This window comes from Hesperophylax consimilis, chromosome 7, assembly GCF_061612785.1.
Source record: "Hesperophylax consimilis isolate HC1 chromosome 7, BYU_Hcon_1.0, whole genome shotgun sequence".
NCBI classification, from domain to species: Eukaryota; Metazoa; Arthropoda; class Insecta; order Trichoptera; family Limnephilidae; genus Hesperophylax; species Hesperophylax consimilis.
The window spans coordinates 14532065-14545412 of record NC_142842.1 but is presented as its reverse complement, the minus strand read 5'-3'; the positions used below and the strand labels follow the sequence as shown (position 1 = coordinate 14545412).

The 13348-nt window shown below is 34.7% G+C and overlaps 1 protein-coding gene across 1 annotated transcript in view; it reads left to right on the top strand.

Annotated features, from left to right (window-relative positions):
- Positions 1 to 13348, top strand: part of RhoGEF64C (Rho guanine nucleotide exchange factor at 64C) — a 259239-nt gene that overhangs the window by 202224 nt on the left and 43667 nt on the right. Inside the window, exon 4 of the mRNA XM_089633241.1 lies at positions 1365 to 3399. Within this exon, the coding sequence (XP_089489367.1) occupies positions 1365 to 3399 (2035 nt within the window). The remainder of the gene's footprint in view (positions 1 to 1364; positions 3400 to 13348) is intronic.

The window sequence follows — 13348 nt, the reverse complement described above, 5'->3', positions numbered from 1 at the left end:
TTGACCATTAATTTCTATCAAAAGGTTGTGTAGTAAAAATTTTATATTTCGACTCAAACCGATGTTATTGAAACACTTATCGATACGAAGGAATATGTATGATACATTTGTGTCTAATTCTATTCTGGTGTTGTGAAATATAGAATTTTCTAGCAATCGTTTAAGTATTAAAATAATCTAAATTTTGTCATTTTGTTTGGATTGTGTCAGTCGAAACACAAAACATAACAATTTTCTGAAAAAAAATCTTGTTATAAGTACTTACATTCATTAATATTCAGGAATTAAAAAAATGACCATTAATAAAAATAAAATTGACTAAATAAGTGGGATTATAAAATAATATATTTTTTTATCTTATCTATTTATTTGTCTAATCGTCTTTTAATTCCATTAACTTGTAAAACATTTTTAAAAAAATATGTTAAAAATATAAAACTTAAAACATGTTTATTAGTAGGGCTCTTAAAGTTCGAACGTTCAAAGCATGTTTTAAATAACACACATTTAAACTTTTCTTAAAACATACATTTTTTTAAATATTTTTAATTTGTTTTTACAATTTTTTTTCATAAAATATAATAAGCCTAGATCTCTATTGTACAATAATTTAGTCTCAGTGGAATGCGTTAAATGCTCTACTGCCTAGAACATACGAATGCAAGCATGTTACCTAACTAACTTAATTATATCTAGAAATTCTGAACGCGCCGGGAACGAACAGGGAAATTTGCATCTACTTAAGTCAGTTCTGCAATATTTGGATGAACAAAAAGGAAGGCGAATAAATTAGAGCTTTTTAATATCCATTAAAACTTTGTAGATCTCATTATTGCAATGAAAAGAAAAAAAAACACTGAACAAGTAATTATTTTACGCTGTAGGTACTCTACAACAAAGGCTTTATAATGTATCCACAGAAAACTAACCATTTTTTTATTTTTTACAATTTAAGTTGAATAATTTTTGAGGTAACAAAATAATTTAGCGAATAATAAAGATAAAGTGTTCACCGAACTTTGAAAACTTCCCCATTCTCCAGGTTGAATTCACCGTGAAATTAAATACTTAAGCTGCTTTAACTTTCAAATGTTTAATAACAAACTGAGAAGTTGCATCTCGGTGTAACAGTACCTACTACCTACTATGTAATACCGAAAGGTCAAGGATTCTGATGGCAGGAAATCAAGTAAACGTTCTCTAAAGTGTTATATATTACTCTTACCTGACATGGAAATAGAATTAAAATGGAACTTTATAATTAAAAATAAAAGTTTAGAGTGTCGTAATATTTCACTAAAATAGTGTATTTAGTATTTATGCAATAAATTTAATAATAACACGACTTTTTGCTTTTGTTTCAGATGAATTACTCCCCAACAGAAGATAAATCGAAGAAGTCATGGGGACAGCGGCTGAAGCTCAGCCAAAATGGAGGACACCTCAGCGGGGGCAGCCAGGGATCCAACATGTACGGAACCCTCAGTGGCCCCGGGGGTTCATCCCTTTCGAAGTCTATGAAGTATGCAGATGCCTGGCTGTATGGAACTGTGAGGGCGCAGAACAACCCCTCGAGGCCAGGCGTGTACGTCCAGTACGCCAAGCCCCCTTCCCCCTTATTGATAAGTGCTTCTCCCAATCCAGTGCAAAACTATGCAGTTGTAGTATGTTCTTGCACCGAATATTTAAACGGTACTAAAAAAGGAAGCACGAAAAAAGTCAGCATATGTAAAAAATGCAAAGGATCGCGTCTTCCCCTAGGAGTTCCTATGAATGGCACCGTCAGGGGTCAGATGGTCGGCGGGACGGTGCGTGGCAACCAGGCTCACAGGACCTCCGGGGGCACGCTGCGAGCAGGAACTGTCAAGTTGACACCCACCTCCAAATCGAGGCCGACCATTTTGAGTCTGACTTCGCAAAACCAATCCTCTGACCCGTATGACCTTATGAGGCGGACAAGACTAACTTCACCGCTCGAATCTGCGCACGTGGGAAGTCAGTTTACGGCTTCCAGAAGTCGAGCTAAAAGTATTTCTCCCGTTAGAAATAGAGGTAGGCGGAGGAGCCCTAGTACGGAAACGGCGAAAGGAAGAAGCAAAAGTGTAAATAGAAGTAAAGAAATTTGGTATGATGATATTCCAAATATTGACGATATAAATAACAGACGTTCGATTTTAGAGTGTGACGTGAATCCCTATGATTTAATGCAGAAGATGAAGATGGAAAAGTTAAGATCTGTTAAACACGAAGACGAAGATGATGTTTTTGCAGATTTTGAGAATGATGAAACATTTACTTTGAAGAAATTGCAGAAAACTCTTAAAGATGGTAAGAAGGGCACTAAGCACAATGGTCCTTATTCAAGTGTTCAGGCTATTGGTGGACAGAGAATAAGAGTGTTTGGGCAGTCATCTACTCCCAGTACAGGCGACGAATTTATTTATGATGATGTTCAAGTAAATGGACAAATGAACTTTACGGGAGAAGAAAATACTCATCCTTCTCGGAACACCAATCACGAAATCAAACACGAAGCAGAATTGGGCAAAAATCGTGGAGTAAATGGAGGTCAAAATATGACTTTGTCGGTACCGACAAAAACGGGAAGTGCATCACCGAGGCGACCACCTCGGAGGAGTAAAACAGAAACGTCGGAAGAGGAAAGCGAGAGCGACCGAAAGGAGAGCAGACAAAAAACTGTTACCAAACAATCGGCCGTGAATAATTTATCCAGTGTTTTTGTCGCAAACCGGTCTCCTGGTGCGGACTCCGCGATCAGGTCCATATTGAAGAAGCCGCGGGCAGACGGACCGGTCCCCGCGGCGGAGACCCCGCGCCCCGCCAGCCCCGACAGGAGGCTTTCTGGGTCGCACTTTTACTTGCCGACGCCCCCGGCCAATAAGTCTCCGACTACAATACGCAGCGCCGTTCTTCAGCGCAAGAAAGTCCAGTTCCTCGTCGAAAACGAAATCGTTTCGTCATCAGAACCAGATTTGGTCATAGAGACGGCCACCCCTAAACATGATCATGTCGTTTCTGAAAGGAAAGATGGCTTCAACGAGGTGGCTGTATATATAAACAGCGATAGAAAACCAAATCTCAAGAATAATGAGGAGAGAACTGAAAGATTAACAGAAAGCGGAAATGACAACCTAAAAAAACCGCTCATTGCCATGAATGCTTGCCGTAATGTAAATAACCCTTTGGCCAGTGACTCGAGGGAAGTGAGATTTAAATCTGAACTAAGTGAGGGAGGAAGAGACGAGAAATCAGCTGAAGAATCAGAGTGTTCAGGAAGTGACATACAAGTAAGGATGTACTACCAGGAGCCAAATGATAGCATGTCTCCTGTGCATCGTGGAGATAAACTGGAACAAGATGTGAAACCCGATGAAACTGGTGAGTTAATGACTGTTATTATTATTTGATTACAATCGTAAATGATAGTATTAATTTTGAACAAAAAAAAAATAGAAAACTAAACAAAAAATTCAGTTTTAAAATAACATGGCAAGGGAAAATATTTAGGTACATATTATTACAAACCACTGTAAACGAAAGTATATTTCCACGATAACAGTTGGTTTTCATTAAAATGTGGTTTCAAATCCATTACGAGAGAATAGCTTTGCATTTTTATAAAATGGCTCAACACTTTACTTTTCGAGAAGTTAACCAAAAAACACAAAAGCTTCAAGCTTAATTTCAACTTTTGAAATGCTGTTAGTTATTTTTTGTAAGGCTACTTGTAGCCTATGAAAGTTATGAATTTCTTATGATTTAGGGATACATAATGCAGCATATTATAATTTTTCACTGTAGCGGTATTGTTTACCTCGTACATACGCGTAAATAAATCAATTAGTTGCATAACTAATATCTTTTGTACTATTTTAAGAAAAATATTTATTTTCACGATTACCTCAAGTATAATTATTATCCTCCTACCCATATTTTCTAAATATTATAATAATGTAATTTTTGTAAAATAATAATAATAATATTATTCTGATTTATATAGCGCTATTTTTGTGAAAAATAACTTCAAGGGCGCTGTACCAATACATACTGTAAATGTTAAATTAACCTACTGACATAGACATATGAATATTAGTAGACCTGCCCTAAGTGATTAAAAGCGTATTATCCCCACTCCCCATACCGGTTCCATTGGAGCCGGCTGTGCTCGCGTATGGCCTCAAGTGAAATTTGAAAACGTGACGTCATCATTCTTGTGCGAACTATGGTCGAGGCATCATCGGTTCATTTTACGAAATAACACGGCAAAATGTTGACTTGTACTATGAAAACTTGTAAAAATAGATGTGAAAAAGAGAATAAACCCAATTGTCGTATTACATTCCATATATAAGCATTATTTTACTTTATTTTAAGCATATTCACATCGTATAATATGAATCAGTTGTTACTATCACATCGAGAAACGTCTGGACGCGAAACACAAAGCTGGTTGGTTGCTGGGAAGTAAATTATGAACATTTATAAAAGTGTCTTAACTAAATACTTAAACGAAATATTCGACTCTGAAAATAGAACCGAATTTTTTCGCCGAATTTGGACTTCGCAAATTTGTTCATAACGTGGCGAGTAATTTGCGCTCCCATGTAAAAATGTCTATTCATTCAAAAGCAGATTTTACTTTTAAGAAGTAAATGGTGATATTATAATGCGAGATGCCTATTTACTGTCAGATTGATTTATTGACGAATCACAGTCAGCTTCACTCCCTTCGTTCTTCAACAGTTGATTTTACCCCTCGCCATTATCTTCTCGTATATTAATTCCTATGTTTGTGCCTACTGACAAAGTGCGTTGGCAGTTTAACGGGTTTTATGATAAATAAAAAAAATGATTTTCAATATGAAAAGTTCAACTGATAGCATGTTGTTAATTAAGGGAAACCTCAAACCATGTTTTAAGAAATTAATTATTTGATTTTTAAAATAATTATAAACTTATGTAAAATAAATAATGATTGACATGAGAATAATTCAATTTTTAATGTTTATATTTTAAAAAATTTCTGAAGTCAAATAATCAGTTCTCGCATTTTCTCTTAAACCGATCATTTAAGCGTTCTCATAAACGCTTTCGCCTCAACTGGGCTATCAATTACCGAAGAAGTGAAATGGTGACGATCGGTTCGAAAATCCATTAGCTAATATTTTCTAACGCAAGTCACTGACAAGTGGGACGGTTACTAAGAGGAAATCTCATACATCTGAGGCTGCATAGAATATATTCGTAATAGTTTTTGTAAGATAGTTCACATAATAAAAGCGAAATACGATATGCTTTTTTTGTGATAATACAGAATCACTAGATGCATTCAAATAACCTGACATGTTTAATAATACTGAGAAAAATACTTTATAATATAAAAAAAAGTGGGTGTGTCAAGCCTACGCAAGACAGAAGTGAAACTTCTAGTTTCAGCTGATGCTTGGCGTGGCGCAGTTCGCTGGTGTCTGAGAGAGAGGAAAGAAGAGAAGAGAGAGAACGTTCGTGAGCGGCTCCCCCACCTCAACAAGGTTTCACTTCAAAAATGCCACAGCCGAGAATCGAACCTCGCTTAACTGATTGAAAGCCAACCACGCTGAGCACCAACTGTAAGCAAAGCCGCATAAATTGATTATATTATGTAGGTTCTGAAAATATGAGAGCTTGTTATGTTTTATAATGTTACCTACATCACACCCAAAATATAATATATTTTTAAAAATAATGTACAATGTACAGAAATAGAATCCCACACAAGATCGCGTAGTGCGCTCTAGCGAACGGATATTTTATCAGAGGGAGATAGTTTTAATTTTTTTTTCTGTAAATTATTACATATTATCAAAATAAATAAATTAATTAAATAAATGTAATACAATTATCATAATATACGGATTAGATAATAATTTTAATCCAACACAATAACGCAAAGCGCGCTCTAGCGGAGTAATGTTTTATCACAGTGAGATAAGTGTTTTTATTATTTTGCAATATTATTTTCTTTTAAAAAATGTTCTGACCTACTAAAAAATAAGATATTGAATGAAAAAGGCGTTAAAAACAAAAAAATAATGTGCGATGGCCGAGAATCGAACTCGGATCAACTGCTTGGAAGGCAACTATGCTGACCATTACACCACCAACGCCAGTTGTCGGGATGAGCTAAGAAGCATTTATATGTTACTTCAAAACTTTGACTAGATCAAATGAACTTTAATCGGTGGTGGGGGTACCCGCATTTTCGTTTCGGTCATGAGTCGGTTTTACTCCGGTCCTCGAAATTGCATGACGCGCGTAAAGAAGTTTCACTTCAAAATATTAAAAAATACTATAGAAACTTACTTACATTTACTTCTGTCCCATGATAAATAAATTCATAAACTAATCAGAAAATTAAGTTCTCGAAATTAATGGCTGCGATTTCGATTCCTGTCAAAGTGCAAAAATGTAACCTACCAATATACTTTTCCGGTCTCGGTGTAATGATGCTGATAATTATCAGTGGAGCAGCGACAAACTCACGAGCCCTCGGGCTGGGCAAGCCAGTTAATCGGACTTCACCTTTCACATCAAAATGGAATAATTACAAGTAATGAATTCTGGAAATCATAAATAGATTTTACATGAGAGCTTGAAGAGATTATTTTATACACGACAAGGCAAATACGTACTATCGTTGCATTTATATCATACAGCGTGTTAGGGAACCGAGTGAGTTCACTAGTTAATCAGCGTGCTTCCGGAATGTACGAAACTAAATTTTAATTTTTACTCGAGAGAGTCCAAAATTATCGTATGTATTTCGTTTTCCTAGTAAATATTGCATTCGAATTCTCTTCACTTTTGATTTCGCTAGAGTGCTAAGTTTGAAAAATACGATCTAGTTGATATAGTTGTTGGTAACCGTTTTTTTTTCACGAAGTACATATTTTTTTAAGAAAATCAATCATTGCTGAAAATTCATGAAATGTTCTTATTCTTGTACAGTCCTTGACATTTATTAGTCCCAGAGAGGGGTCGTACGTGGCGTCATCATTCTAGTGTCTTCTGTCTTTTTCGTTTTAATATAAGACGTGTGAGGAGGACAAGGACATTCGTTAGTGACGTGCGTACGAGATCTCTCTGGGACTACTTCACTTATAATAGAGCCGGCACAAATACGACATGCATACGACAGTAAATGAATTCCGTTAACGTTAACAGTTGCTGTGCGACTAATTCCTACGTTATTGATTGTCCAACACATAATCTGATATCTCAGAGAGAGTAGATATTTGATTTCTTTAATTGTATGTTCCAACTTGTATTCTATCTCAGTAAAAGCACCATGAAACGTGGACCATCTCGTGGAACTAGATACATTGTTTCGTAGCTCCGTAGGCCTGCCGATGGTAGTGGAAAGGTGCGCAGTGCAATATTGTAACACCGCCTGCCGCAGTCACGACTGCCACGGGTTCATACCGTATTATTACAAAACGTTATTACGTAACCAAACCTTAGATTGTTCCTGAACTGACTTTTGTTTTGTTCCAAGTCCAAATTATATTTAGTCACCAAAAAACTTCTCTAAGATTTCAGTACTCCTTTTCTCACCGTTTGAAACTTTTTAGTGACACTAAAAAACGGCCTTTTGATTCCATTTATTTCAGTGCTGCTGGTACAGGGGTTTATTTTTACGCAGGTATATGTACACACTATGCATATGTGTTATCTGCCTCACTAGATAATGATCGTTCCGAGTCGTGTATAATAAGTTATACACGTAGTTTTGATATTGTTTTTGAAACTAGTTTCTTTAACTTGTGGTGGGATATCTAAATTTTCTAAGGTTTAATCCAATCATAAAATAATGACTACAAGATTTTTGATCTTTATAAGTCTTGGCAATATCCACTAACAACACTTCACCTGTGGGATTATTGAATAAATTGATCATAATTAAAAACGTTTTAAAATTACTCCTTTTATTACGACATTTAGGTGAACGATTTTATCAAAATCATTCCAATTGAACCTATTATGAACGTTACAATATACCTACGCAGGTAGAAATATAATAAAAACACTTTCAATTTTTATAATTTCAACGATGACGATTACGATGTCCATTCACTAACGATCAATACCTAATTTCGTATGTTCTTTGTTGCATTGAATACATAATTCGTTCGTATTCAAATGCAGACAGTGGATATAGAACAAACCAAGTTGTTCGGGTTCGGTCTAATACACTTTCGAGATCATTTGTTGCTTTGAGTGTCGAGAGAGGCATTATCGGATCTCGGTAAAGTTCACATTTTGCATATGATTATCCCTGTTTTGCTGACTTAGATACTTCGAGAAGGAGGTACTAGCCGTCAAATTGTGGGTTGCGAAGTAATTAATAGATTTTACATACATTTTAGAGGTTGGAGAATGTTAAGTGTTTTGGCTTACATAATATCTAGAATACTCTTATTTTTTAAGTGATACGATTCGGTTTATGAGTGATAATGACTGAAACAAAGAGTAAATGGAATGGTGATCGTGATGAACCCAAATACAAATATATAGTTATCTTATTAAAACAATATTTTTATAAATATTTTCACAATATTTATGAATCTTGACTGTAATCAAATTTTATGAGAGATTGCAATATCAATAAATACAGACTATTGATTTGTTTTAATTATTAGTTTTAATTTTTTTAATTATAATAATAATTGTTGAAGGTATGTGGATGATTTGCATACCGTCGTTTTGGTTAAAAATAACCTCAATGGTTACGTTTACATTTTTTTAATGATCTATCTTATTATTAACCATAGAGAATCTATTATAAAAACATATAAGATTGCATGCAGTAGTTAATCGATCAATAATACAGAACTAAATGTAGAATGCATTTAACCAATGAACGTGCTGCTGCGTTAAAATGTACAGGTAGATAATATACAGGACCATATTTGCCTGGTAGGTTACTTGAAATTAAAGCTGTTAGTTTGTTAGATACCGTTTTCGACACAAAGGATACAATATTGGAAGCACATGTTATTGGAAGTGCTTTTTTTATTTTAATAAAGTATGTTCTTTATTGTTCGTTTTAGGAAAGAAAAGGAAAGACAAATTTTATAATGGGCGGTAAAGTAGAGGGAGTTGATTAGCATTTATTTTCCCAAATGAATAATGTTAATCCAATTAGATGAAGTGTAATTATTATAAGGACATACATACTATAACTAGAGGTCACATTACAGTTGCGCTGGGTGCATTTCGTTTATTAAATGTGACTTATTGGGGCATTACGAGAATGAAGCTTCTGTAACTGCGAAATTTGATAAATTCACAATCGTAAAATAATTGCAGCTAAGCCACACACAGGCAGTCAAAACTTTTTTTAATGATTTATTGAATTTTAAACATTTTTCACTTATTTTTTCAATGTCGCTTTATTTGCGTTTTTTTATATCTCTCTTTTTCGATACCGATGGAATTTCACAAGAATAAATTAATAAATTCCACTAAATTTATGGAGTTTTTTTTCAGCTATCTAAAAAGTTAAATATTTAAAAATAAGTGTTTCAATAAATCATTTAATGAAATTATACCACGCATTATCAGTATCGAAAATAGAAATATCAAAACTATTCTATGTTAGATGAGATGTCGTGCACTGCTATGCATAGTACAACCTGTACTATGGATACGAAACATTATATCTGCCTTGTAACCTTGATAATATGTTGATTAATCATGAAAATCATTAGGATAAATTGGACTTTGAAACAAGGCAACTACACACAGAAGTTGATGACATTAAAGGGTTGATGGGAGAAGGATTTGAAAGGAGAGCGCTAGGAAGACACCCTACAACGTAGATGGATGACATATAAACCAGCATACAAATTAAGCGTGCCACAGATGATATGAAGAATTTCAGTGTGCTGGTCGCCTTTAACTTTAGCAAGGAGACGAAACGCGATGATCGTAATCTCAAATACCATAATAGGTGATTACTACAGTGTTATGTCAAAATATTTTGAACTAAAGAATATAGCTGAGTAGGTGAACGTGATAGCATCTTAAATTTTGTATGCAAATTAATGTTATTCTCAACATATACGATATTCATCAAAATCAGATATTTTTTGCAGCATACTCGTACACTAGGTAGTTGAGTTTTGCAATAGGATATGGCATCATTCAACTCATGAGAATAATTTTATGAGTAAGATGTACGCAATTGATAAATAAATAGTAGAATTATTAAATTAACGATAGCATTAATCGTTACCTTTGCGTTCCAGATCTTTCCACTTATCCGTAATACCATCTATTATTTCCAACAAAGATAAAGTACCTACTCACGTAAGTAGGCAATATAATATAATGCCTACTTACCTACGATGTACTATTATTACATCAATTTAGCTAACGTTATGCTAATTAAAATATTGTGTGAGAAGATTTTCTCTGATTTTGTTTAGTAATATTTTTATAATCCATTTTATTCGCCGTGTGTTATACTTGAAGGATTTAAATAAATTACTGAGATTTTGGAATAAAATAAAAAATGATATAAAGAAAACCTTTCTACAGTTGTACTGAAACTAAGTAATGTACACCTACTTATCTACATGGGTGCATCAAGGCTCTAATACGGAGTTCAATAAAATTAACATACGGTGCACATTTTGTACATGTGAGTTATAAATTTGCTACGATTTATTTTTGGGGTACTGTGAAAATAAATCATGATAAAAATTGGGGCATGAAAAGCACAAATGATAAGGGTAAGGGTCGTAATGTTTTCTAGGTGGTTCTACCACTGTAGGGAAGATGTTAGATAGTTGCTCTTTACACGTCAGAACTGTGGACATAATATCCAGTAGCGGAATGGGACAAGCTGAGGGTGTACTACAACAATGCATACAGGCAATTTATGCAACTACCAAGGTTCTGCAGTGCCTCCACGACGTTCACAGCAGGGAGGGTGCACTCATTCCCCGCCTTACTTCGCCACCGACCAGCCAGCTCCTGGGGCAGGACACGAACATCAACAAACGTCATCGTCGTGGCTGCTTTCGAGTGGCTCAACTCTCCACTTAATGAGCAATGGGTGCAGACGATGCGGCGACCTCCCTAATAGACGAAAATGAAATTTAATTTAATTAATCTTATTAATTTAATTTTGTTTATGTTATCATTAGGTAATCTGCATCTATTATGTTTTTTTTTTCATCTTATTTTTATTTTTCATTGTTCTTATTTCTGTCTTATACATATATCATGTAATATCATGTAATATCTGCTGGATTAAAAACTTAAATTAAAAATAAATGTGTATATTTGGTTAAACATATTCATTTAATGGCACTCAAAGCCAAACCATTCAACAGCGATAACATATTCAATAGATATGTCTTTATTCGTAGCTAGTTTGCGACGTATATTAAATTTATATTGGTTAGCTAACCAATGATACACTTAACCTTTCAATGGACTACCATATTTGAATAGTAAGCAACATCTAAAGGTGTTCTTGTAATAGGGCATATTAATAAGTTATTTGCTAATACGCCGGACTAGAAAACTGAAATAAAGGACCTTGAAGAATATGGAATAAAGACTAAAATTTATACACACCATGATAGCTGCAAGTTTCAGTTGAACAACAAGGAGCAATGTTTGAGATTTTCACCACATTTTCAAACACTAAGGACTTTGAACACCTTGCGAAAAGAAATTACGGCCACCAAATATTCTAGTAGGCTTGGTTTGTGGGTGCAGAGTCAGAGAAAAGATGGTTGTGGCAATAGTGCAATAACACCTCACTAGTGTCAAATAAGTCTCACGGTGTCCGCAGTATGGAATAAGCTTCTTCAGGTCACCCACTCCATGATTAACACGATCCCCAATAATTATAAAAGGGAATGATAGCGATGCGTCGTGATTAAACTTTTATTCTAGACACGTAGATTTTTTTATTTGCGATTATTTAGTTGGAATAAGAAGTGTCACGAGAATACAGGTGCCCAGGAATGTGCTAACAAGCGCTAATCGGGAGGTGATTTTACATGATAGAATGTTTGTTTTTCCACACAAAAATATTTTTCCATGGAAAAATATTTATTTTCACATACAAATAATTCAACTTCTTAACCTAAAATCTACCTTAAAACCTTCGAATTTCTAAAAAATTCGTTTTTATTTTTAATTGTACTATCATGTAGAATCGCTCCATGAAGTTAGCGCACTTAACCCCCAGATACCGTATGTATTATCTATGTCATGCAAGTAGAATGATGAAAAAGTCAGGTGTGTCTAACCTTACGATTTTTTTTTTAAATCGATGGTATTTTCAAGAGACGGGAATGACAGAAGAGTATCTAATGTGACTATGTATGAGTATGAATGAAGCAATGGTTGTACGCCAAGGTTGACTTGTGTGGCTCTATATTATCTGTACCCACATTTCATGATGATTAGCTAAATATTTAGTTTTTTATAGAAGTAATTATTGCTTCTATAAAAAAAAATTGATTCTTCGTGTGACATTCTTATTTCAACGTTCCAATAAAATATTTGCGCATGTCCAACGTCACTTATCTCTGCATCAACATACCTATAACTGGAATGTTTTTTTCTGTCATTTTATAGAAATCGGTAACTCAATATCCCCGGTTATGAGTACCTAGCAATACCTTCCTCTCAGTAATCAATCCGAACATTGAGTGATTTGCGAGCAACTTGATATCTCGATATTGATTATTGAATATTATTATAGATATACGAATGCAATTAATTACACCCTCAGAGACCGCGATGCATAATGCATCGTGCCACTTTCAACGGTGATTGCGTCTATATCTGTATCTATAGCACACTTCACATTATGCTTCTGGCTACGAAGGTCCAGTTCTGAACTAGTTCGAGTGCATATCATTTTGATATTGATAAAAAGTAAGAGGATTAATACAAACGCTCACATACCTTTGCTATAACTCATGATTTTACTACACACTAAGTATTCTACAGAAAGAAAATTATATACATACGGCCGCCTCCTAACCTTATAATTGCATTTAATAATGTACCTAAACGCGGTACCAATATATACACACAGTACGAGTGATATTTTTCGTGGCGGTCGATAGTCCAGTAGGTAGAATTCTTGGCTAGCAGTTGGCTTCCGAGGTTGAAAGTTGACACTCACAGCGAGTAACCGACTTATATCCATTTCCACATATTATGTTATGTTCAATGAGGCCTGTTTTGTAATTGTTAGGTCCAGTTGTTCTGTTGTCGAAGAAATTCACATGCAGACAAATGATCCGGTTAAAAA